The 26,000-nt window shown below is 37.1% G+C and overlaps 2 protein-coding genes across 3 annotated transcripts in view; both read right to left on the reverse strand.

Annotated features, from left to right (window-relative positions):
- LOC149619130 (ATP-binding cassette sub-family C member 4-like) overlaps nt 1-22,736 on the reverse strand; it is a 72,641-nt gene extending 49,905 nt beyond the window's left edge. For both annotated transcript variants that reach the window (XM_089855838.1, XM_089855837.1), the window contains exons 1-2: nt 22,439-22,736; nt 20,938-21,048 (exon numbers count right to left, since the gene is read on the reverse strand). In XM_089855838.1, the coding sequence (XP_089711964.1) occupies nt 20,938-21,048; nt 22,439-22,512 (185 nt within the window). In that variant the 5' untranslated portion in view covers nt 22,513-22,736. The remainder of the gene's footprint in view (nt 1-20,937; nt 21,049-22,438) is intronic.
- On the reverse strand, nt 7,965-17,033 carry LOC149619131 (histone-lysine N-methyltransferase SETMAR-like). The gene is made up of 2 exons (XM_089855798.1): nt 16,865-17,033; nt 7,965-10,288 (listed from the first exon to the last, which is right to left on the reverse strand). Exon 2 carries the CDS (start codon nt 9,030-9,032, stop codon nt 7,965-7,967), a length of 1,068 nt encoding a protein of 355 aa, XP_089711924.1. The 5' UTR covers nt 9,033-10,288; nt 16,865-17,033.
- Nucleotides 22,737-26,000: the final 3,264 nt, after the last annotated feature.

Consider the following 26,000-nt stretch of genomic DNA (forward strand, 5'->3'; position numbering starts at 1 on the left):
TAGTTTGCCAACATGAATGTTAACGTTAAATAACACCAAACCTAAATTGTAGCTAGACGCACTAATAGTCATTGCATACCATAAAGAGAATAAAAAGTCTGTAGCTACTACCCGTTAACCATTAGCCCTTTTACTATTCTAATTGCCACCATGATCTTTTCTTCTATTATAAAATCTTAACCTGATTATTTAATAGTGTATTTAACTTTCGGTTCACTCTGAACCGTTGATGTCTCTTCATTTCAGACACGAAAATCAAAGCCCAAAGTTTACTTCACCTCAGGCCTCAATTATTTACTCTTTGTTTCACTAAGCCTATTATGGATGATACTTAATATACCAGCCGGAGTCTAGGTCTTAGTTTTCTTCGTGAAATCACTAAACCAAGGATTATTCTATATACAGATGTAGTATAGCTTAAGTAATATATAAACAGCCATTTCAAATAACAATATTAAAAAAAATCTTTGGAATATCAAAATGAAACAGAGCTTTAAAGCTACAAAAGTACTAAATGCATCATAATTACGAAAAATACTTCCACATATTCACTTTATATTATGGAAAAAGGGAATATTAAGGTTCTGTATGATTTCTTAACACATCAACACAAGGCTAACTGCTAACGCGACGCACTAGTGTAACAATGGACGGACACACACAGACAAAAACATAGACTGCTTTTTAACTCTTTCCGTATTAATTTTTTTTTGAGAAACAAGATTATCTTTAATATTTAAATAAATATAATAATTTTTAATTATTTTAATCTTCAATAATTAACATTAATAATAGTTAAATCGTTTAAAATAAAGTTATACCTATTATCATCTCAAACTTTGCTAATATTGACGTTTAAAGTGAAGGGTTCCCCTCTTGCCCGCTTTCTTCAAATTTTGGGGTATATATACGATTCGTTTCCATTATAATAGTAAGGAAAAAGCGCAATTGCGAAAACCTTTGGTGGCGATCCCACCTTAGGGAGGCTAGACGTTTCTCGTAACCCTATCTGATCGCCGCGTATATCCTAAAATCAAACGATGATAATGGAGTAGAAGCCAATGAGACAGATTGGTGTCTATGTGGAATAGACGGAAGACCAGTAGATGGTGGTGTTTAGAAACCAGAATGTACAGACTGGTGTCCAAGTGGGATGGACAAAGACCAGAAGATGGTGGTGATTAGAAGCCAGTATGTACAGACTGGTGTCCATGTGGGATGGATGAAGATCAAAAGATGGTGGTGATTAGAAGCCAGTAAGTACAGACTGGTGTCCGTGTGGGATGGACAAAGACCAGAAGATGGTGGTGTGAGAACTCAAGTAGAGGAGCCATTTCCGTGACTGTGAAAGCAGTTCGGAAATGGCGAACACGTTTGCTCCGATTTGGAAACTGCGAACGCGGTCACGTGGGTGTAACAACAGACACACACACAGACAGACACACATACACGATCGTTACAGAACCTCTCCGTGACATACGTCACTCGGAGAGGTAAAAACACACCCCATTTATGGAAAACTAGTTTCTTTGTTAAAGAAAAACAGTATGTAAAGATTACATTATTAATCTAAACAAGTTGGGAAACCAAAATTTTACCTCTCCGAGTCAAGAGGTCTACTACTACAAAGTTATTTACCTAGATATGGAATTATTTCTCATTTTTGAAGTAAAAATTTACGAAATATTGAAGCAGTATTCCAAGCATAGCGAATATACAGTAAAGCAGACGACATTTTACATCCAATAAGGATATATCTTGGACACATGGAAATCAGTTAATGGCAAAAAGAACAGGAAATGAAGTCTACGCTTCAGCTGTTTACCCTATATTCTGATAGCTACATTCACAACTGGTTAGCAGTGTAAACACTATCGTCTCGTCTCACCTCAACAATATTCTTAGTTTGCCAACATGAGTGTTAACGTTAAATAATACCAAAGCTAAATTGTAGCTAGACGCACTGATAATCAATGCGCACCATAAAGAGAATAAAAACTCTGTAGCTTAGCCCTACTAATCTAATTGCCACCATGATCTTTTCTTCTATTATAAAATCTTAACCTGATTATTTAAGAGTGTATTTAACTTTCGGCTCACTCTGAACCGTTGATGTCTCTTCATTTCAGACAAGAAAATCAAAACCCAAAGCTTACTTCACCTCAGGCCTCAATTATTTACTCTTTATTTAACTAAGCTTATTGCAAGTAATACTAGATATACCCGCCGGAGTCTAGATCTTAGCTTTCTTCATGAAATTACTAAACCAAAGATTATTCTATATACAGATGTAGTATAGCTTAAGTAATATATAATCAGCCATTTCAAATAATAATATTAAAAAAATCTTTGGAATATCAAAATGAAACAGAGCTTTAAAGCTACAAAAGCACTAAATGCATCATAATTACGAAAAATATTTCATCATATTCACTTTATATTAAGGATAAAGGGAATATTATGGTTCTGTAGGATTTCTTTACACATCAAAACAAAACGAACTTCTAACGCAGCGCACTGCGGCACTAGTGTAATAACGGACGGACACACACAGACAATAACATAGACTGCTTTTTAACTCTTTCCGTATTAATTTTGAATTGAGAAACAAGATTATCTTAAATATTAAAATAAATATAATTAATATTTAATATTTTCTTCGTTAGTTATTCGCCTTATTGAACGTTACATCGTTTTAAAAAAGAACAATTAAACTATCTTGAAAGACTTGACTAATATTGGCGTTTGAAATGAAGCATACGCCGGTTGCTTCGCCTTACTAAAATAGGTAGTATATAACGGTTTCGAATCGCAACTATGGATAAGAACAGCGCAATTGCGTGAACCTTTGGTGGAAGCCCCACCTTAGGGAGGCCGGACGTTTCTCGTAACCCTGGCCGATCGCCGCGTATGTCTTAACCTTAAGGATGATGATGGAGTAGAAGCCAGGTGTGCAGACTGGTGTCCATGTGGGATGGACAAAGACTAGAAGATGGTGGGGATTAGAAGCCAGTGTTTACAGACTGGTGTTCCATGTGGGATGGACAAAGACCAGAAGATGGTGGTGTGTAGAAGTCAGTGTGTACAGACTGGTGTCCAAGTGGGATGGACAAAGACCATAAAATGGTGGTGTGTAGAAGCCAGTATGTACAGACTGGTGTCCGTGTGGCATGGAAAAAGTGCCAAAATGATGGTGGACTATAGAAGCCAGTGGGTAAAGACTGGTGTCCATATGAGATGGACAAATGGCCAGAGGATGGTGGTGTTAGACACGTAATGGATAATAGCTATGGTAAGTGGAATACAATTTTCCAAATTTCCGGGAACTGTAAATGCGGTCCGGAATTTGGGAAAACGTTTTCTCCGATTTGAAAACTGCGAACGCGGTCCCCTGGGGTGTAAGTCAATAACAACAGACAGACACACATACAGACAGACAGACACACAGACAGACAGACTGACACGTCGAAATTAAAACCTCTCCGTGACATACGTCACTCGGAGAGGTAAAAACATTTTCAGTTTTAAAGAATATTACTATTGAGCTGTAACGAAACACGGAAAACGTGTGTGTGTGTCTGTCTGTCTGTGTGTCACAGAGAGCAATTTTAGCTTCTACTCCATTATCGTCGTTGGGTCTAAGTTATACGTGGCGATCGGCTTGGTTTACGAGAAACATCTAGCCTCCCAATGGCACGGCTTCCACCAAAAGTTCCTTAGTTGCACTATTTCTTATCGCTTTTATACCCTAAATTTCCAAAAATTGTTAATGAGCCATACGCTTGATTTCAAACATCAGTAACAGCCATGTTTAAAATTACTTTAGGAATAACGTTTATTAAAACGAATTTACTAGAGCTAATAACGTTCATTAAAACAAATTTAGTAGAACTAAGGTTAATTATTGAGGATTAAAATAAATATAAATTATACTTTTTTAAATATTTAAGGAAAAAACCTATTCAGTAGGAAGACAACCCTTGTCTTGACTAGGGGAGGTTGATTTTGGTTTCCCAGCTTGTTTTATATAAACAAACAAGGATCTTTTAACAGGTAATAAAATCATTTTCCGATAAATAATAAAAATAATTCCCTGATAAAAAGTAGGTATTTTTATATAACTTTAGTTTTCTAACGTTAGATTATGAAAAAAATACTAAATACATAAATTGTACTCATTTTAAAGATAAGGTTGCTGTAAAATATGTACAGAATATTATAAATATTGATAAAACTTATCAGCGCTTTCTTAAAAAAAAGTGCTTCATTAATGGCAATTCATCCTAACTAGAATTAGTAAAATGCACACATCAGATCTAAAGCCTACTGTCTGATTCTTCAATAATAGGGGATTATGGTCGTATTGGGGTATTCAGTTCGTATACCACAAATATGATTCATGGTATGTTATATAGGAAGCATCTTTTTAAACGTAGAGTTAAGGTGCTAAAATATGAACCCTAGATTTAACATATAATTAGTTAATGAAATACCAAGTGAGTAGTAGTATTAAATGTTCAGTTTTGAAATTTTGATTGTTTCAAGAAAAATATTTATTTTGGATATGTTTCATACAGTGTGGCAATTTAGCCCAAGGGCATAAAAGTTACTTAGCAATCGAGCATACGCTTCCGAATAAGTCCAGTTTAATTTTTGTCTGAATTTGTTTGGCGAATTATCCAAACACACACATAAAAATATCGCTCTATGAAAAGATATGCAAGCGTAAGTGAAGTATAAAAGGCCGAAGTTTCAAAATAAGGATCAATTTAGGACTTTAAATTATAACTCTTATCACTCATTACCAATACTATACATTTTGAAATTGAAGATGGCGAAAATTACCAGTTTAAACATTGCTACAAGGAATAAGCAATTGTTGTTTGGATGGACCACGATAAGACAGACATACACGGATTGGAGTAGTGCTAAACATTCTCAAACGTTTCACTGGGCTTGACAATCTTTAATTCAAAGCCTTACGATTCACAATTTCTAAGGGATAGACATATTAGTTCGGGTAAAAGGCTGAAAACATACTTAAATGCGTGTTACAGTCGTACAGTATGAGGTATAATGCTTTTGTGACATGCAAAGTATGGTAAAGACGTGCTAGTGTAGCTAGCTTGCTTGCAGTGTGGATTTTAGGTTTGGTATATTCATTTCTTTGTGGCATTCATGGGACGTGTTTCCCATGAAAACTTGCATCAAATTTCTAATGTATGGGACCTTGATGCACTCCTAATATGTCACAAGTTTCTCTCTTTTGTATCTAATTTTTCAGGAGATGTAGTACATCGTCTACGTCTTGCCTCTTACTTGTGACTTGGTATACTCCAATCGAATATCTCAGTGGCATTCAATTCACCAGTTTAGGACATAGAAAAGTAATATTTACGGCTCTCTCAAACCATCTCTCATTGTTTACCATTTGCTTCTGTTTGTTTGCCCAGCTTATTAAACATTCCTTTCGCGCCAAAATCATCCCTCTGGTCTAGTTCACAAATGAGCCGCTACGTTTCGCATATACCCTTTTCTTTCAGTGCTGCGAGAAAATGCTGATGCGCAGCGTTATTATATGGTCCAGTACTTATAGGGAGCTGTAATATGTTTCACTTATGATTTAAGGTAAATTACTGACGATTAAATTAAATAATATCAATTATATTTATTTATTTAAGAAAAACCTCTTAACTGGGTCAGGAATACATAGATTTTTCTTCTTGGAATCTTTAACATGCCATTTTCTGGGTCTTTCTGCTTAACTTAAATGGGAGGAGGTGTAGAAATCGTCACCCCTGACATCATGCACCATGGGTACGTTCAGTAACCCTCTTTGATGACAGCGCTTACTAAGCGATGTCAGATTTTCCTTACTGTACGCTTTCTCGCGTTTCCGGTTTTGACGTCATGATGCTCAGCGCTTATCCATCAAAAAAACCATCTAATCGATATGGTTTTTTTGATGGCGGGACGTAGCGCTTGACTGTTGAACACTTGACAGACGAAAATTTGGCGCGGGATTTAAATTCCAATGATGCTATTCCTACAGTAATTGTATTAGTTTTCTTTACAAAACTACTTCTACCATTCAAATAGACATAATTTTCTTAAAAAAATTCATTATTTGCGAGCCTGTTAATAATTGAGATGAGCCATTTGCGCTTTGAGGGTAATACGTTTTCCCCAAGTCCATTTTCGAAAACAGCGCTAACTTCAAAATGTCACTTTACCGTTCAACAGCCTTCTACGTCACTGTGACGTCTCGAGCCCATCAACCAAACATCAAGAAAACGGCGATTTCCTTCAGAATTTCGTTACTGAACGCACCCCATGTATTTGAACTTAAAAACCACGTGATATTGACATAGCGATTCCCGTGACCTATGAGCGCCAAACTCTAATGTAAACAAATTCTGTTTGCGTGTGCTGAACGAGTAGAGGTTGTAGATATTTTTTAAATTTTATTTTTTGAGTTAAAGTTGGGGTTCGCCTTAAATAAATGTTTAACTTTATTTGTTTTGAGCTACTTTTTTACTATTATTTTTTGTTTTAAATGACTTGATATATTTTGACAACAGAAGTTTTTTTATAAGCTTATGAGTTATTTAGAGTCGTTGCGAGAGGCTTTATTTTGTTGTTTGATTAGGTGAATTTTTTCCTGTGGTTTCGTTAATTTCTTTTTTTCCCATACATGTGAAACCTAAGACACTTCGTAGATGTAACTTCACAACTCTGATATCGAAAATCATTCTCAATTTCTCCTCAAAGGTAATATTTAAAAAGTTAAAAAATTTCAAATTTAGGTGAATTTCTGTTTTTTAGCGCGTGTTTTTATTCTGTATCCTATCAGTTCTCAGTGGCGAAAGCTTTTCGAGTTATTGAAGCAAGATGGGAAGCCAAAATTAACATCTCCGAGTCGAGAGGAGGGTTTTCTACCCAATTAAGACGTTTTGCTTAAATAAATACAATTTTTATAAATTATTTTAATTGTCCTTAAGTTACCTTAATTCTAGTTAAAGCGATTTAAGAAACTTTACTCCTAAATCATTTTATTTTTAGCGTTTAACTTCTAGCGAACATCGTTTCCACAATTTTTGTAAAGTTAGGATATACAGGGTGTTTCTGAAAAGTCCATCACAAATTAAGGGGCGTGTTTATGGGACCAAACTGAGCGGAAAGTACCAAAGAACATGGGGTGTACAACATTTTGTTACGGAGATATGGCCTTCCAAACATTCGCCCCTAAAACAAGGAAATATCCAAAAATGAGGAGTAACACTTAAGACCGACTAACCAGCTTGTTTAAAATTACTAGACAATTTCAATAGCCTTTAATCGAACAATTGATTTCTACCTTTACTAATCAGAAGCGTATAAATGAGTAGAAGTATGCCTACGGTGGTAATGTAAAATTAATCCCAAGTGACATGATGTTTCAAGATCTTCCCAGCACCAAGTAAAATGGTTCTGATTGAAGGGACTTTTATTAGCACAGCGTAAACAACGTTATTTTCAGGAATTAGTCCAAATGTCCACGGGCGGCATTACAAAAACGAGGCAGTCTTTCGAATGATACTTGGACATGTTGGAAGATCCCTGGCTTGTTCCTGTTATCTCAAACCGTAAAAAGCTACGCAAATCTTCATCATCACGGACAACACTCTTGTACGTTAGGTATGACCTTGAGAAAACCTAAAAGGACATCTCGAATGTATTTGAAAAACCCATCTCCAATTAAGGGGCGTGTTGTTTGTTTCCAACAGAGTAAACTCGCCCAGAGAACAATTACAATGCAGAGCCACGTTTCGGCGTTAATGGCCCACAAAGGTGGTCCCAAAAACAAGAACAAACTTTAATTTGTTTCGTTCAGTAAGTGTTTCATGTGTCATAGATAAAACGCCATGATTAATGCACGAAGAAAATGAATTTATTGACAAGTTTTAACATTTAATTGCAACTAGTTACAAAGATTGTTCAAAGTGTTCACCACCCGCGTTAAGGCACACATTAGCACGTCTTACAAATGATTCCCTTACACGTTGAAAAATGCCTGGAGTTTCGCGAATTGTTTGACAGCCGTGAATTATTCGTCGACGTAGCTCTTCAACATCGGGCACTTCAGTCTGATAAACTAAGTCTTTCAGGTGGCCCCAAAGAAAGAAATCACAAGGGTTCAGATCGGGTGATCGAGCAGGCCACTCCACAGGTCCACCTCGACCTAACCACCGCAAAGGGAAGGTCGCGTTAAGATAATTTCGGACCGCGATGCTGAAATGTGGTGGTGCACCATCGTGCATGAACCACATTCTGTTTACCAAACCTAAGGGTACGTCTTCGAGTAGTTCCGGTAAATCGTCCCGTAAGAACTGCAAGTAAGCCACACCGTTTAACCTGGGCTCTAGGAAATATGGCCCAATTAAATTGTCACCCACAATACCACACCACACGTTTAAACTGAATTGTACTTGGTGACTTCTAACGCAAGTTGCGTGGGGGTTTAGCTGGGACCATTGATGTTTATTATGTAAGTTAATAATACCATCCCGTGAAAAGTTAGCTTCGTCAGTAACCAACAAATCCCGTGGGAAATCGATATCGTTTACTTTAGCCAGAAACCACTGACAAAACGCCGTGCGTCGTGGGTAGTCCGCTGGATTCAAACCTTGAACTTTTTGAACATGGAAAGGATGAAACCGGTGGCTTCTGAGGATTTTCCACACGAGCGTGTGGTTTACGCCTAATCGGCGACCAACTTGGCGGGTACTTGATTCAGGCTCGTCCTCGAAAATGGTGAGAACTTCGTCTTCTACGGCCTCTGGGATGGCTCTCGCTCTAGGTTGAGGTCCAGCCGGTTGGATTCGTCCATCTTGCCTCAAACGTCTGTCCACAGCCTCGAACGTCAGTCGATTTGGTAGTCGCCTCTGCGGAAATCTTTCCTGATACAAGCGTACAGCTGCAGCGGCATTCCCCTCGGCTAGTCCATACATTAGGTGCATATCCGCATATTCGGCATTTGTGAAGAAAGGCATTGTAACAGACTTCGTTGAATTATGAGTTTAATAAAACAAACACATGTACGTGAAACCTCTTTTATTCCTTTCTTAAAAAACATAGTGCTCTGTTTTAGTGCTCTGTTTTTTAAGAATAGGCGAAGTTCTCACTATTTTCGAGGACGATCCAAAAACAAGCAGCCGCCAATTGGTTTGCTGATTAAGAAAAAACCACACGCAACTTGCGTTAGAATTCACAAAGTACAATTCAGCTTAAACGTGTGGTGTAGTATTGTGGGTGACAATTTAATTGGGCCATATTTCCTAGAGCCCAGGTTAAACGGTGTGGCTTACTTGTAGTTCTTACGGGACGATTTACCAGAACTACTCGAAGACGTACCCTTAGGTTTAATAAACAGAATGTGGTTCATGCACGATGGTGCACCACCACATTTCAGCATCGCGGTCCGAAAACTTGTCAATAACATTTTCTTTGTGCATTAATCATGGCGTTTGATCTATGACACATGAAACACTTACTGAACGAAACAAATTAAAGTTTGTTCTTTTGTTTGGGACCACCTTTGTGGGCCATTAACGCCGAAACGTGGCTCTGCATTGTAATTGTTCTCTGGGCGAGTTTACTCTGTTGGAAACAAACAACACGCCCCTTAATTGGAGATGGGTTTTTCAAATACATTCGAGATGTCCTTTTAGGTTTTTCTCAAGGTCATACCTAACGTACAAGAGTGTTGTCCGTGATGATGAAGATTTGCGTAGCTTTTTACGGTTTGAGATAACAGGAACAAGCCAGGGATCTTCCAACATGTCCAAGTATCATTCGAAAGACTGCCTCGTTTTTGTAATGCCGCCCGTGGACATTTGGACTAATTCCTGAAAATAACGTTGTTTACGCTGTGCTAATAAAAGTCCCTTCAATCAGAACCATTTTACTTGGTGCTGGGAAGATCTTGAAACATCATGTCACTTGGGATTAATTTTACATTACCACCGTAGGCATACTTCTACTCATTTATACGCTTCTGATTAGTAAAGGTAGAAATCAATTGTTCGATTAAAGGCTATTGAAATTGTCTAGTAATTTTAAACAAGCTGGTTAGTCGGTCTTAAGTGTTACTCCTCATTTTTGGATATTTCCTTGTTTTAGGGGCGAATGTTTGGAAGGCCATATCTCCGTAACAAAATGTTGTACACCCCATGTTCTTTGGTACTTTCCGCTCAGTTTGGTCCCATAAACACGCCCCTTAATTTGTGATGGACTTTTCAGAAACACCCTGTATAAGGCGATTGATTCACAGTAAAGGATAAAGGATAAGAAAAGCCGCAATTGCGTGAACCTTTGATGAAAGCCCTGTCATTGGGAGGCTGAAAGTTTCTCGTAACCCTACGATCGCCGCGTAAATCTTAACCGTAACGATGGTAATGGACTAGAAGTTAATATTGCTTTCTGTGAACTGCGAATGCAGTCAGGATATTGCTAACACGTTTGCTCCAATTTTGCAACTGTGAACGCGGTGACACACACACACAGACATGTCTAGTTTAATACCTCTCCCTGGCTTCATCGTAATGCAAGTTGGGAAACCAAAATAAATCTCTCCGAGTCGAGACACAATTAAGAGGTTTTTCTTGAATAATTAGATGGATATAATTGACAATAATTATTTTAATCGTAATTAACTTACCTTAATTCTAGTTAATTGATTTTAACAAACGTTATTCCTAAAATCATTTTAAATATAGCTATTGTTGACCTTTGAATTCAAGCGTATGCCTCTTTAATAAGTTTTGGAAATTTAGGGAATATAAGGCGATTGATTCATAATGAATGATAAGAAAAGCCGCAATTGCGAGAACATTTGGTGGAAGCCCAGCCATTTGGAGGCGAGATGTTTCTCGTAACCATAACCCTAACGAAGATAGTGGAACTGCGAACGTGTTCCTGATATAATAGACCAAGAGCCAGTGGCCTGGATCTTACCTCATAAAGTACAAAAGGTCTGACCATTGGAATGAGTTCAGTTTTGATGCTCATTAATAGATTTGGCCGTCTTACGCGTCACAGCTGGGGCATTTGAGGGGGGCGGGGTCATGTTTGACCCTAATGAGGTATGATTTCTTACCTCATGAGGTACATGAATAAAAAAGGTGGCAAATGATAGAACTGAAAATGGCGATTCCAAATATATGAAATCTGACGTCATCAAAGGGGGCCATCAATAAATCAGACGGGGGTTAAAATGGTCGAATGAGGTATGAATTCTTACCTCATGAGGTACATGTATGAATCCGGTGTTGTTTGATAGATCTGGTCGTGCTAAATAACAGAATATAAAATCTGACTGGAAAAGACGCGGCTTAGGTTTAATCTGACGGCCTGATTCTTGCGTCAGACTATGACAACTTCGTGCCTCATAAAGCTAGATTCCCACTCGACCGAAAAAAATCACGCAGCATACGGTAGAAATTTTAACTTACGCCGTCGTCCGGCTGTAGACTGTTCACACTACGACTGAATTTTGAGTTTGGCGGTAGATATTTTTGGGTCACGTGACAGATTAGAGTGGTTTCCATAACATTTATTTCGCACTCTGAATTGGTATCTCTGTCCCATTGTCGCTTAGATCGTACAAGAAAGTATATTTTCTAGCCTCCTCAATAAACACTTCCTTATTAACATTTTTCTTTCTTCGTGGCATATGTTTCCGACCAAAAAAAATACATGGCGACTATCAATCTATCTAGCGTATGCGTGCACTCTTAAAAATTTATGACGTAGTCAGTGGGATAATTTCATTGGCTGAGACACCGGCGTAACGCCGAACACGACCGAAAAATAGAACACCACTTGCGCCCGGCCGAGCGGAAATTCCGTCTGGCTCGGCGTAAAGATTTTTCGGTCGAACCCCTTTCTGCCGGGTCTCCGTCGTAATTTCCGTCGAGTGCGAGTCTAGGTCAAATGTAGCAGGTATTGTAAAACCAGCCCCACTGATGTCAAGTACATTAAACTTAACTTGTTTGAGCGAGTTACCTCTGTTTCTATCGAGTTAATGTGGTGAAATATTTTTGACTGTGATAAATGAGATGAAATTAAATCGGCATCATTTAATAATAGAGCTATTTCAATTCGGGGGTATGGAGAGTTTTTGAGGCGGTGCTTCGCCAGTCCCCGCCTAGGTGCCTCATTGTGCGCGAAATTTAGCTCAGAGTTCTACAGTGGCCCGCACGGAGGGAGGGTGAAAATCGGCTCCGTTTATTGGCAGGCCCAACTGTGACGTTTCCCCCTTCAACTGATATAGCTGTATGCAGGCACATTTTATTTCAAACTCATTCAATGAAACCTAACGTTAAATTATTATTTAATGCAAATAAAGATACAAAAACCAAGAAGTTATATCAGTATCTCAGGGAGAAGATATAAATTCGCCAGATTTCCAGCTTTATCTCCAGTCCTAACGTAGGTCCGCAGTCAATCCCCGTCTCTAAATGACAACCAGCATCTCATTGGTTCTTGAAAACTCACGTCAGCGCGACGACGCGAGTGAGGAAAATTTCCGACTGACGAGAGCGAAATAGCCCGGCGCCTCCTTTTACGTCCCCCTTGTATTTTGAAAGGGGGACTGGGACTATGGCGCGCGAATACAAAGGCATCTTATATCTTCTCTCTGAGATACTGATATAACTTCTTGCAAAAACGTTACATTTTAAACGTCATCTGGTTCATCATCCGAATCAGTCTGATAATCAACATATACGGTTATATCGTCATAGTCACCCTCCCTCCGTGTGGGCCACTGTAAAACTCTATGCTAAATTTCGCACACAATAAGGCACCTCAACGGGAAGTGGCAAAACCCCGCCTCAAAAACTCTCCTTACCCCTGAATTCAAATAGCTCTATTATTAAATGATGCCAATTAAAGTTCATCTCATTTATCACAGTCAAAAATATTTCACCACATTACCTCGATAGAAACAGAGGCAACTCGCTCAAACAAGTTAAGTTTAATGTACTTGACATCAGTGGGGCTTGTTTTACAATATATCACCTGCTACATTTAAGCTAGACTCGCACTCGACGGAAATCACGACGGAGACCCGGCAGAAAGAGGTTCGACCGAAAAATCTTTACGCCGAGCCCGACGGAATTTCCGCTCGGCCGGGCGCAAGTTGAGTTCTATTTTTCGGTCGTGTTTGGCGTTACGCCGGTGTCTCAGACAATGAAATTATCCCACTGACTACGTCATAAATTTCAAGAGTGCACGCATACGCTAGATAGATTGATAGCCGCCATGTATTTTTTTTTTTTTGGTCGGAAACATGCCACGAAGAAAGAAAAATGTATCTAATGGAAGTATATAGAGGTAAGATGTTAATAAGGAAGTCTTTATTGAGGAGGTTAGAAAATATACTTTCTTGTACGATCTAAGCGGCAATGGGACAGAGTTACCAATTCAGAGTGCGATATAAATGTTATGGAAACCACGCTAATCTGTCACGTTACCCAAAAATATCTACCGCCAAACTCAAAATTCAGTCGTAGTGTGAACAGTCTACAGCCGGACGACGGCGTAAGTTAAAATTTCTACCGTATGCTGCGTGATTTTTTTCGGTCGAGTGGAAATCTAGCTTTATGAGGCACGAAGTTGTCATAGTCTGACGCAAGAATCAGGCCGTCAGATTAAACCTAAGCCGCGTATTTTCCATTCAGATTTTATATTCTGTTATTTAGCACGACCAGATCTATCAAACAACACCGGATTCATGCATGTACCTCATGAGGTAAGAATTCATTTCTCATTCGACCATTTTAACCCCCGTCTGATTTATTGATGACCCCCTTTGATGACGTCAGATTTCATATATTTGGAATCGCCATTTTCAGTTCTATCATTTGCCACCTTTTTTATTCATGTACCTCATGAGGTAAGAAATCATACCTCATTAGGGTCAAACATGACCCCGCCCCCCTCAAATGCCCCAGCTGTGACGAGTAAGACGGCCAAATCTATTAATGAGCATCAAAACTGAACTCATTCTAATGGTCAGACCTTTTGTACTTTATGAGGTAAGATCCAGGCCACTGGCTCTTGGTCTATAACAACACCTATTCCCTAGTTAAGAAAGACCCCTCTCAAAGTTTCCACAATAAAGTTCAAATAACGGTGAAAAATAAATTTATTTTCTATGGTTAAATCAAAGTAACCTACGCTGCTATATTTTTGTGACGAAAAAGCTGTCGAATCTTCATTTTAAATCAAGTGAGTTATGACGCGGTGTTTTGAAGTATAGTTAAACACAATATCACTCGGCCAAACACGATAAATCAGCTAAAATTGGCATCATGTTTTTGACTAAATGTGGATACTGGGCTAATAATACCCGTATCTTTTCCACATTTTAATCTACGCTTACGGGACCAAAATCGTTAAACATGAACGCAAGGTCTTTTTTGTTGTCCTTTAGTGACTAAAACATTAGTTAAGGTTGTACAAAGATAGAGTAATATTTCCATATTTTGGGGTGTTCTATTGTACGCAAATAAAGACATTTTCTATTCGAGTTTTATCAATAATTGTTAGGCCTAACCTGGCCTTTAAAGTGTTACATTTGAGGGGAAACATCCGAAGTTTTCAATGGAATCGCTTTTGTAAGCCTATAATTTTCCTATTGGCCCTGAAAGCTTATTTCCCGAGACCTGAAGGAAAACTTTCCCTTCATTTTGGAAAAAATAAATTATGCGAAATATGAGGTTGAGGTTGTCTAATTAGGCTTGCATCTTCTCTGGATTTTTGATAGATTCTAGAGGCCGTGTTTTATGGATAGAGGAAATTTCAATCTGCAAAACGATCCCTTGAAATATTCATTTGATGATCTCAAACTTAAGTTATGACGATTTTAAGTAAAGTGCTTCAAATTAGGGCTGCTGACCCTAGTTGAATTAATATTATACTGTAGTTTATGATAACTTTACAAACAATGATGTAGTTTAATTAAGTTTAAAATTAACCGATTGAGGAACTTACAATAGTTTGAGAAATATTATTCTGTAATTTAATTAAAATTAAAATAAACCTATCTTCACGAGTGAGATTAATGATAACTTTATATATAATGATGTTTCAAGTAAGTTAATTGAGGAATTGAGTGTAGTTGAATTAATATTATACTGTACTGTAATTTAATTAAAATTATACTGAAGTTTATGAACCTAATGAGTAAGTTACTATAGTTGAATAACTTCATTGATTTTATTCATAATAGGAAAGCTTTTTATAAAAAATGAAAAAAAAAACCCAAAAATTCTGAATTAGCCGGGGACATCTAATAATGAATATAGTAATACTATAGTTCTTGTCACTACAGGGTGGTAAAAAGCGTAAAATGACGGGGTCATCTTGTTTAGTATCGTGAACTACGTGCGGTTATTTATTTAATTTACCTAAATTTGGGTTATTGTTGGAGTTACGCGTAATTTTAAGCTATTTCTAGTAAATTAGATAAGGTTGAAGAATTTTTGGAAGGCTAATTTGTTGTTTCGCGATTTGGTCTTGAAGGGAGAGCTGGTATAAGCTTGTCTACCGGACTGAAACAGTAGATAGCTACGTGTTGTTGGTTAAATTATGGACTTTGTTAGTTTAAAAGGTAAAAAATTTTATTTGGTATCAAAAGGTTTAAGGACTTGGATGGCAGTCGGACCCATGTTATCGCTCTGAGTTTTGGAGGCGAACTGCCAGTTTTCTATTTAGGGTAGAAAGTATTTTCTTTTAGTTCAAAAGAACCGACACCCGCTTCCATTTTAGAAGGAAAGTGCAGGTTCTTTCAATTAAGGATTCTTGGTTATTCTATTTCCATTTTACCTCCTAGGGCCATATATCCTTTTCCTTTACATTAGGGGCTTTGAAGACCATAAGGCTATAGGAAATTGTCAACCTGGTGGCCGAGGTTCGGGAAGGACCTTTTAAGTGGGAAACTAAAACGAGTTGGCAATTTAGGGCAATAAAATCTAAGTGCAGTATATGGTTACAATGGTTACAGAAATTTTAGAGTAAAAATACATAAATCAAGGTTCAAACATTTTCTTTAGGTTAGAAGTAAGTTTTTTCTTAGAATGACAAAAATAGAAATAACAAGGTTAACAATATATAAAAATTATAATCGCGTACATTTGGTTCAAATATTTTACAAAGGTAAAGCGTTAGTAACAAGGCGATCCAAGGGCTCGTAATAGTAGCCACATCGTACGAGTGAATAGCCCCTCTATACCCTACCCTAATGAGTGGATAACCCCTCTATACCTCACCCTAATGAGTGAATAGTGCTATCTTTTACAATGCTTAAATAATTTACCGTGCATAAAATCAGAGTCAATAGCCCCTCGATGCCCTACCCTAAACGGTGATAGAATTATTACCCGTATAAATTTACTTATGCCGTAATTGTAATATTCCGGCGAATCGAAGAACAGATAGTTTTAGTGATTATCCCCTCGATGAGTTTACAACATAGACTTATGCCGATGCACACTTATCGCTTCTTATAAATTTCTAACATGAACTTATGGTCAGAAGAGTTTGAAAGAGAAAGAATTCGGTAAAACACCCAATAATTGTAATATCCCGGCGCCTTAAGACCATTCTAAAAAGAACGTCAGTAAATACTTGCTTTTGCTTTCAAAATTTCCCTCGATTTCTTTGAATGTTAAAATGGGGGAGCGTGAAACTCTTATTGTCGGCGGGTAAGAGGAATTTTTAAGGGAGGGACGCCCCCACCACCACCACCACCAGGGCAGGTCAAACTAAGACCCACATCGTAGATGTTCATCATACGATGTGGCTAAAAATCGTTCACATGAAAAATATGGAGCCAGCGCCACCTAGAAGTGATTTTTCGAAGTATTATTTAAACATTATTACTGAAATTTTTTTACTTCAGTAATAATTATAGTGTGACACGAACGGAAAACGTGAGTGAGCACCCCTAGGATGCGCAACGTTTAACAGTGGTATCACAGTGAATAGCACCTCGATGCCCTAAGAAAAATTATAACCCTCTAATCCTTACTTCAATAAATTTACTAACGTTATAATTGTAATATCTGGTGCCCCAAGCTAGTACCTTCTTTTAAAACTCTTCTCGATTTATGGAGAAATAGGCGTAACTTCTAGTAATAAACACCACCTTTCCAAATATAACGTCGGTATATAGTTCCTTTTGCTTTTTAAAAATCCCCCTCGAACTCTTTGAAATTTGAAATCGGGGGGTGAGATGAAAAGCGTGAAACCCTTTTTGTTGACGGGTGACAGGAATTTTAAAGGGAGTATTAAACCTTCCATTTAAATTAAGCCAATACTAAATTCCTCTCTCTCTCTCTCTAGCTTTAAATATATCGAGCAAACGTAAACCACATTTCACAAAGCTTAACCTTACCTGTACAATTAAATGCATGCTTGCACTTACTATTATAATCCCCACCCTTTTAAAATACACGAACGAAAAATATCACCTCACCACAATTCTCTCACATTCACTCTCTCTTCAATGTCGAACGAAACGTTTTATACTGCCAAAGCAATAAAATAACCATTTCTTCGGTTAGCTCTGACTAACTATTTCTTTGGGTAACTCTGACCACATTCCAAATCGCGAAAAACTACTACGACCACCACGGCCACGGCCACGACCACCACCACACCCACAGGCTCGCGGGACAAACTAATAGCCTCATCGTATATATATACGATGTGGCTAAAAACCTATATATTGGTCATTCTCAGAGAGCATTTATACCATACTGTTGGAACGCAATGCCAGATTTATGTGGTCTCCCTCGAACGATGACTTATTCAACGCCCAAGGTTAGTAGGTCTCCAAAACAATAAGTTCAACATTTTAGAGAAAATTGTATGTTATAACCAAGAATATGTAGTAAAGGTATGAAATGACATCCTGGCTGCCATTGGATTAAGATGTGAGAGATCAGTTATAAGTCAAGTTAAGTCTATGTTAGACTAGGCCAGGATTAGGTTCAATTGGGGTAAGTTTACCTTTCATTTAGCCATAATCAAAACAACTATGATCTTCTTTAGAGATAATTTACATAAGCTGATTGCAAGGATGATTTAACGTACTAGATATTATAAAGATAATTTTCCACAACATTTGAAATCAGCTTGTTAAATAGATATTAGCACATTAATTTCTTTTTGTTTATAACACACGTCACTTTCTTAACACACCTAATTAAAATTAAGTCTGAAGCTGCAGCTATTAATAACAAAGCCTTAAAAATTAAAAGATAAGTGGTCAGAATTGTTTGGCTGAAGTCCGGATAGTAAAGTTTTCATATTTTAGGCCAAGAAAAAATATAGCTATAAGAAGACTTATAGCGTTTTCCTTTGTGGTCTCCTGAGAGCGCTCCGAGATCGCTCCATATTTTCGTGTTACGTCACCGCTCTAGCTCGGAGGACCGAATGTAGTTGCTCCCAATGAAAGACCAAAGTTTTTTCAGAGCGGTTTTGTGACGTCACCAGGCGCTCCATTTTGGTCGCTCCGTCTCTAGAGTCGGAGCGATTGGGATCAATCCGGGAGCAAACCGGGAGGGAGCGACTGGGCCAATGTCAGACGCGCCTCCGTCTCGGAGCAGCTCTTTTTTTCCCAATGAAAGACGATTTTTATTTTGGAGCGCTCCAGGAGCGCTCGGATCACCTCAAAGAAAAACGCTATCAAATTCACCTCGGGTGCTTGCGTGATAGTGGACGATCCCCCTTTCATGGGTGGGGGAGGGTGGAAACGGAGGCGGGACTTAATATTTTATCTTACTTTATGTTTTCCACTATATATCTCTTTTACCTTTTCGTTAAGCCTTGATTTAGTTTATGGAACTCACGAAATCATAAGTATAGTACAATTAATTTGGTTTAGAAACAATTATAGAACGGTTTTCACGCAGGGAAGAAAAGTCAAAACAGTGTTACGCTTATAAGGCCAATGTTTAGACGATGTAAATTTATAAACTGATAACGGGTAACGATTCCTTAGTTTTTAAACGATTTTAAAATTAATTTAACAACTCAAATAATTAAAAAAATGTTTGTGCAGTCATTACATTATCTCTTTGAGAGTTTTGTTAACACGAGTGTTTTGAAAAGCCTTTTTCAGTATCGTGAACTACGCATAGATAATTTTTGTGGTGTCTCACGGACATTGAATTATTCACCGTCCACGGTCCGTGGGTCTCCAAAACAATAAGTTGAACATTTTGCGAAAATTGTATGTAATAACCCAGAATATGTATTAAGTGTATGAAATGGCAACTTGTCTGTCATTGGATTTACGCTGTGATAGATTAGGGTTAAGTTTACGTTGGCCTAGGCTAGGATTAGTTTTTCTTCCGAGAAGTACATTTCAGTGAAAAATGTCAAAAGTGCATAGAATATTAATGGTTTTTCTGATTATTTTGAAAAATTATTATCATTAAATGAAATTTTCGTAAAAAAGATAATTCTATCAAATAATTGATGTTTCATAATAATGTCCTTAAAACTGAAAATTGATTATCCGTTGCATCAGCCAAACAATTTTGACCACTTAATTTTTATGGCTTTGTTATCAAACCCACTTTTTTAATAATTAGTGTTAAGGCCATCTTATTTATCAACATATTATTTCATGTTGATGTTTTATATGTACATCAAGTTTCAATGTCTTTCTTTAAAACAACACTCTCTCGGCTGGGTCCTTTCTCGCTGAAGTGATAACACTTTTTCTGTAAGGAGAGTTTCCTTCGAATGAAAACTGCCTTGCCTTTGTGGCAAAGCATAGGGAATCTGCTTTTGACACAAATTTTATACGATATAGTACTAATCCCTTGATTGTAAAACTGTCTCTACTTAAGCGGTGTTATACGACTGTTCACATATAAGTTTAGAGTGCTTAGTTATTCTTACAGTTTCTCTAGACCTCCACCATAAAATGCAACTTATTTTAGCATGATTTATAGGTAAAGCCATTTCCAATCATAATTCTTCAGCATAAGTAAGTTTGAATAATAAATACCCATAGCTTATATATGGAAACCTATTAAATAAGTTATTACTATTTAGTATTAAATGATGTAGCTTGCTATGGATCATTCAACAGATTTAACACCTCTTAAGTGAATTTACTTGACCTTGTTTCCAATGTGAATTGTAAACTTTTATTTTACGTCCTGATGAGAATGAACAGTAGCGTTGCTAGGGTTTGAAATTTGGGGGGCTTAATCTGGGCAAACTATTGGAAAGTTTTTATAGGAATTAGATAACAAAATTTTGCATAATTGGTTCATTGGAACATGTGTAGACCTTTATAACTATCCTTATGTCAACGTGAAATTATTCGTATTTTAAATATACAAACTTTTATTGATAAAAAGTACGGAACCGAGTTATTGACTGAGACAATTGTGGATGAAAGAATTTCACTCGTCTTAAGTTTAGTTTTCGTGTGCTTTTAGTGTCCACTACTGTTTGATGTTTAAATTCCTCTCTAATTAAGATGAAACTTAACGAACTTAATACAATTTTTATACACTATATTGCTACAGAATTTTAGGGGCTACGAACACTATTTTGGTAGGGTTTACGGATTATTTCGAGGGGCTAACTTTGAAATTTTAGGTAGCGACGCCACTGAGAATGAAAATGAGACCGTGCTTCCATTTTTAACAAATTCTATTTATATACCTTGTATATTTTTCTATTTGTGTAGAGTCCTAAATATATGGCTAGCTCTATTTAGTTCATTTTAACCTTCAGCAGACAGCAGTAAAGTGTAGAAGTATAACTTTGGTCTTTAAACTAGTTTTATGTTATATGGATTAATGTTATAAGTTATAAAAATTCTATCAATAATTCAAATAATAGATAAAGATTGTTTCAAACCTTTCAAGTCTGTCTCCCAAGACATCTGAACCGTCATTTACGGGACAATCATCCAGGTCTTCTTCGCCAAGCTCTTTATTGTACCCCTTTCTAAAAAATGGTATCGTAAACCTGTAAGAGATCAAAAACGTTAAATCTACTTAAAATATTAATTTAAATCAAATGCCATGGTATGAGAGTCTAAAATAGGCTAGTAGTTAGCATTTAAGGACAGCTGCACTTAGCAAGATCCAGTCTAATTTCTCAGAACCCGAAGGATGTCGAAATAGCAGTCTGTATTTGTTCAAGAATGGTGGCACATCTACATAGAGAAATCTTGCTTATAAGAAAAGTTTGGAAGACGTTCAAGGGGATGAAGAGTTGCAAAGTCGTCTGGAAATAATCATGGGTGCACCATTTTACAGTTTAAGCAATTTACAATTTAGAGCATTTACTAATTCTTCACTAATTAAACCATTTACATTTTACAATTGTTGTCATTTACGTATTAAGCTAAACCATTTCTAGACTATTTGATAAGTAAATATTTTTGATTCGAAATCCTCCGTATTAGTTATTTATATACATTAGTAATTAGATTAAGCTCAGTACGATAGGTACTGAGCTGAACGTAAAACTTTCGATTCTGTAACGTAATGATTTGCGCACATATTAACAATAGCGCATATATCTCCGACGTGGCGAAGGAGACAAGTGGAGCCCTTAACTTGAACCCTTCGCGTTCCAGCCGTTTTATTATACTAAAGTGTATAACCGCTCCAAAGAGGAAGAGACGTCCTCCTAACCAAACCTAACCTAACCTAACAGTATTTTTTTGGAAAAGGCATATTATTTGAGAAGTCAATGAAGATAAACATAAATATTTTGGAAAACGCGTAACATTGTTACTAACCTAGCTTAACCTGTGGCGTTTCTAAGTTAGTAAAAATGTATTTATAACGCTTTTATTAAAAAGCGACATTAATAGAAATTAAACTACATAGCATTTTTGGGGTCGCTGTTTTAGACAAATAGAGTCGTTTGAATTGTAAATACCAAACCCGCCGTTGAGCTAAATTCATTAAAAACATTGGCGGGATTCGGTCTAATGGAATTCTGCGCAATGGGAAGATACCCTTGAGGCAAGAAGTTATATCTAGTATCTCAGAGAGAAGGTATAAATTCGCCAGATTTCCAGCTTTATCTCCAGTCCAAACGTAGGTCCGGAGTCAATCCCCGTCTCTAAATTACAACCAGCAACTCATTGGTTCTTGAAAACTCACGTCAGCGCGACGACGCGAGTGATGAAAATTACAGTCATATTTTCCGACTGAGGAGAGGCGAAATAGCCCGGCGCCTCCTTTTACGTCCCCCCCTTGTATTTTGAAAGGGGGACTGGGACTATGGCGCGCGAATACAAAGGCATCTTATACCTTCTCTCTGAGATACTGATATAACTTCTTGCTTGAGGTTAACCTTAGTACAAATAAGTTGCTCGGACTATAAATTAATCTATACTTACCAAAACGTGTATTTTAATAGAAGCGAAGAGGAATCCCAAGGATGTGGTTTATGTCCTTGTTGTTTTATAATCATGTTAATAATTTTAATATTTTTGTTAATATTCTCAATAACCGTTTAAGTTTTACTCAAAATGGAGTTCTCAGCTTAAGATCTGTGCCGTGCTGTTTTACTTCTCACCAATCCGTTGTTACCTAGTTTAAAGTATGTTTGCCAGTGTAATTGACATTGAAGATTATCGCCTCTTTCAGAGATAGATAAAATTTCGACATAAATAGATTACGTTTTCTTTTTCTTATAGCCGCAATAGCTCTTATCTCTGAAAAGATAGTTAAATTACACCTCAATGAAATTATAGTATCACTTGACTTTAAATAATACTATGAATATGTACAGGTGGAATAATTCGAGCCGTAAATCTTTGGGATCAGAAAGCTTTCTATATTTAATGACAAAACATTTAGTTCTCATCACTATGATCAATTCGTCGTGGAAGGACACAACCGACTTTCAAACCAAATTTAGGAACGAATAGTGCACTTTTTTTTATTAAATGAAGAAGTTATATTTTGTTACGATTACTATATATACGAATATGAGGTCAAGTCTACGTGCCGAATACAACTCACAGTTTAAGAACAATGAAGAGGAAAATGCGTGGCTTAATTGTTAAAATAATCAGTTCCAAACACGTTATTGCGATTGCAAGCAAATTTATTCAAAAATTTATGCGTGAGCAATGAGTTTATTTATTTCAACACGGATCATTAAAGTGTAATTTAATAGGGTTCTTATTATTTATATAAAGTTATAAGTTTAATCAATATTATGTCATCTTTCCATACACATCGATGACGTTTTCTAACCTTCGTGACATCGACGCGAACAACCGTGCCGTGTAGTTTAGTCTTTCACTGATCTCCTCCAGGCAACCTTCACTATAGCCTAAAGCTCATCTGCGTTTTGAGCCGTCAATGCAATCCATCCCATGCTCTTCCCCATTTCGGCCTAAACGTTTTCAATCGGAGACAGATCTGGTGAACATGTTGGCTATCTAAGAAGGGCAATTTCTGAACGATACTCCCGAAAATATTACAACGTTGCGCACGAAGTGTAAATCTTCAAGTTGTCTTGTTGGAATGCGAATTTTCCATCCGGAAAATAGTTGTCAAGGACATGAGGAACGAAGCTGTGCTCAATTATGTCTTAAATATTTTTCTGAGTTCAAATGCCCATCGATGCGCACCAAACATCCTAGCCCTTCTCGACTGATGTATCCCCAAACCGGAACGGAAGACGAACGACCACTATTCTTTGGCTGAACGGTGTTTCCGTTCACCAAATCGAACTTAAAATGTGCATTAAACCGAAGGAAGATAGATTTAGCGATATGGAAAGTCTCAACAACATTGAAGAATTGGAATCCAAAACTGAACCGGAAAACGCCAACACCTCAGCTAGAGGTATGGTTAATGGCAGGGTTACTTGAAGTAATGGTTGAGAGATAGTAGCGAATGCAAGCGTCACTCTATGAATACTATTGAAATAAACTTAATGACTAAATTGTGACATACTGTTGAATTTTAAATTGATCATCTGTTGGCAACAATAATTTTTGTTTTTGGTTGTCGATGTCAAGTGTATCCTTTCTATCCTTCCTAATCTTTCTAGGAGTAGTTAATTAACCATTGATTCAAAGAACTATGATTTAAGCAGACCATTTGCACAGTGTTAATACCATTGCATTACTTCAGATGAAGGCAGTGAGACATCATCCGAAGAGTCAACTTCTACTGTCGAGTCCGAAGATGACGAAACAGCAACCACTCCTTATTCTAACACTTTGAAGTATGACATGCTTTTGTCGCTCAGCAAACCAAACATCAAAAAGAGAATAGAAAAAAATAAATATTTCAACCAAATTGCAAGTAAGACCAGATGCCCTCATTCGACCATCGACTTACGAATTGGCGAAATTTGCCGATAAATGCTTTAAAAACGAAAGTAAAGATAATTTGCCAAGAGGTTGGAAAATGTTAACAACTGCCTCTAATAGCGAAAACGGTTATTTTGCAATTGCATATATAAACATTAAGAAACTTCAAGTAGTTATCGCGCATCGCGGTATTAAAAACACCAATGAGGAACCGACCAAAACTCACTTACAAGCTATATACGAACGATACCTCAAGCACTTTCGCATACGAGGTCATAAAAGAACTTGAGGAATTCAAAGCGGAATTACCAGCGCGCTTCCAATTATTTTTCACTGGACATGATTTCGGTGGATGGTTGGCTCAAGTCGCGGCTTTTAGTGCCCAGTACTTAATTAGAATAAATGATAAGTTTCTAAGACGCGAGAATGCTGATGACGGGTACTTGGTTCAAACTGAGGTCCTTGATAGCGTTGGTTGTTTGGATATGTTACTCAAATTGGTTGATGACCTCGATATCCGTTATGAAGACAAGAAAGTTGACCTGAATAACTTGGACATCATCAAATTCAAATTCAAATTCAAATTCAAAAAATGTTTATTTTTTACTTTTCATTACATATACAGTTTGCTACTTTGTTGTCTCACCAAATGTCATTAAATGCTTAAACAAACACATTGGGAATGTTGTTCTTTTATCTAATCCTGATTCGGGCAGTTTTTCTTTGAATGATCAGTACTATCGAGATTCCTGTAGTTTAGAACTCATTTTAGAGTACCTGCCATCTACTCCTACTAAGCGAGTCGTAAAGGATTGGCCACTAAATGATATGAATGAATGTGAGACATTACTTTTACCCCAGTTTAAATGGCTTGATAAAGGCGCAATTCCAGATACTAAAACCCAAGCTTTCGTTAACGCCCAGAGACTAAGTCAAGGTTATTTTCCAGTCAGGTATCAAACCAAACCATTTAAGGAAAACACGTGCAACCTCAGTGTCTTTACTTTGCCCGAGCAGAAGTTTTTGAAGCACTTTCAATGGATACGAGGTGTTCCCAATTATTTTAAGCCAGACACATTGATCAATCGAAATACTTAGAAGTCAAATCTGGTAAAGTTAAGTCACTGTGTGACAGTGGAAGTAGTTTAGGACAATTAGTGTCTTTTGTTAAGAGATTACTTGAATTTTTCCCTAAATTGATTGATGAAGCTGAAAAATCTTTGACATTTAATGAGGTTCAAAAATTCGCTTATAAAAATGAGTCAATCGAGTACAGTAAAAAGTTGGAAAAGATGACTGATTGTTTTAGCAAAAAATGCGGACTTTGTTAAGATGTCAAGAAATTTGACAAAACAGGTTTACAAATTTTGCAAATTCGAACATCTAATGATTGCGATACCGATGTTGTAACCGCCATGATAAACAAGTTGCTTAAAGGCATGAACACTATTTAGTTATGCGATTCCAGAATGTACTAGCTTAAATAAGTCAGTTAGTTTAAAAGAAGTTCTTATGTCAGAGGCCTTTGGAAAAGTACTTTTAGTTTTAGATTGTAATCTGAACCCACACTGTAAAAAAGTGAGGTTCATCTTTGAATGCTTAGGCGTGCATAGCCCCGACACTGTGG

This window comes from Phalangium opilio, unplaced genomic scaffold (genome assembly GCF_054372755.1).
Source record: "Phalangium opilio isolate 3A_F unplaced genomic scaffold, DU_Popi_V2 ptg000209l_1, whole genome shotgun sequence".
NCBI classification, from domain to species: Eukaryota; Metazoa; Arthropoda; class Arachnida; order Opiliones; family Phalangiidae; genus Phalangium; species Phalangium opilio.

Coding starts and splice junctions, on each gene's coding strand:
- LOC149619131 (XM_089855798.1), bottom strand. CDS start 9,032: ATGCCTTTCTTCACAAATGCCGAATATGCGGATATGCACCTAATGTAT.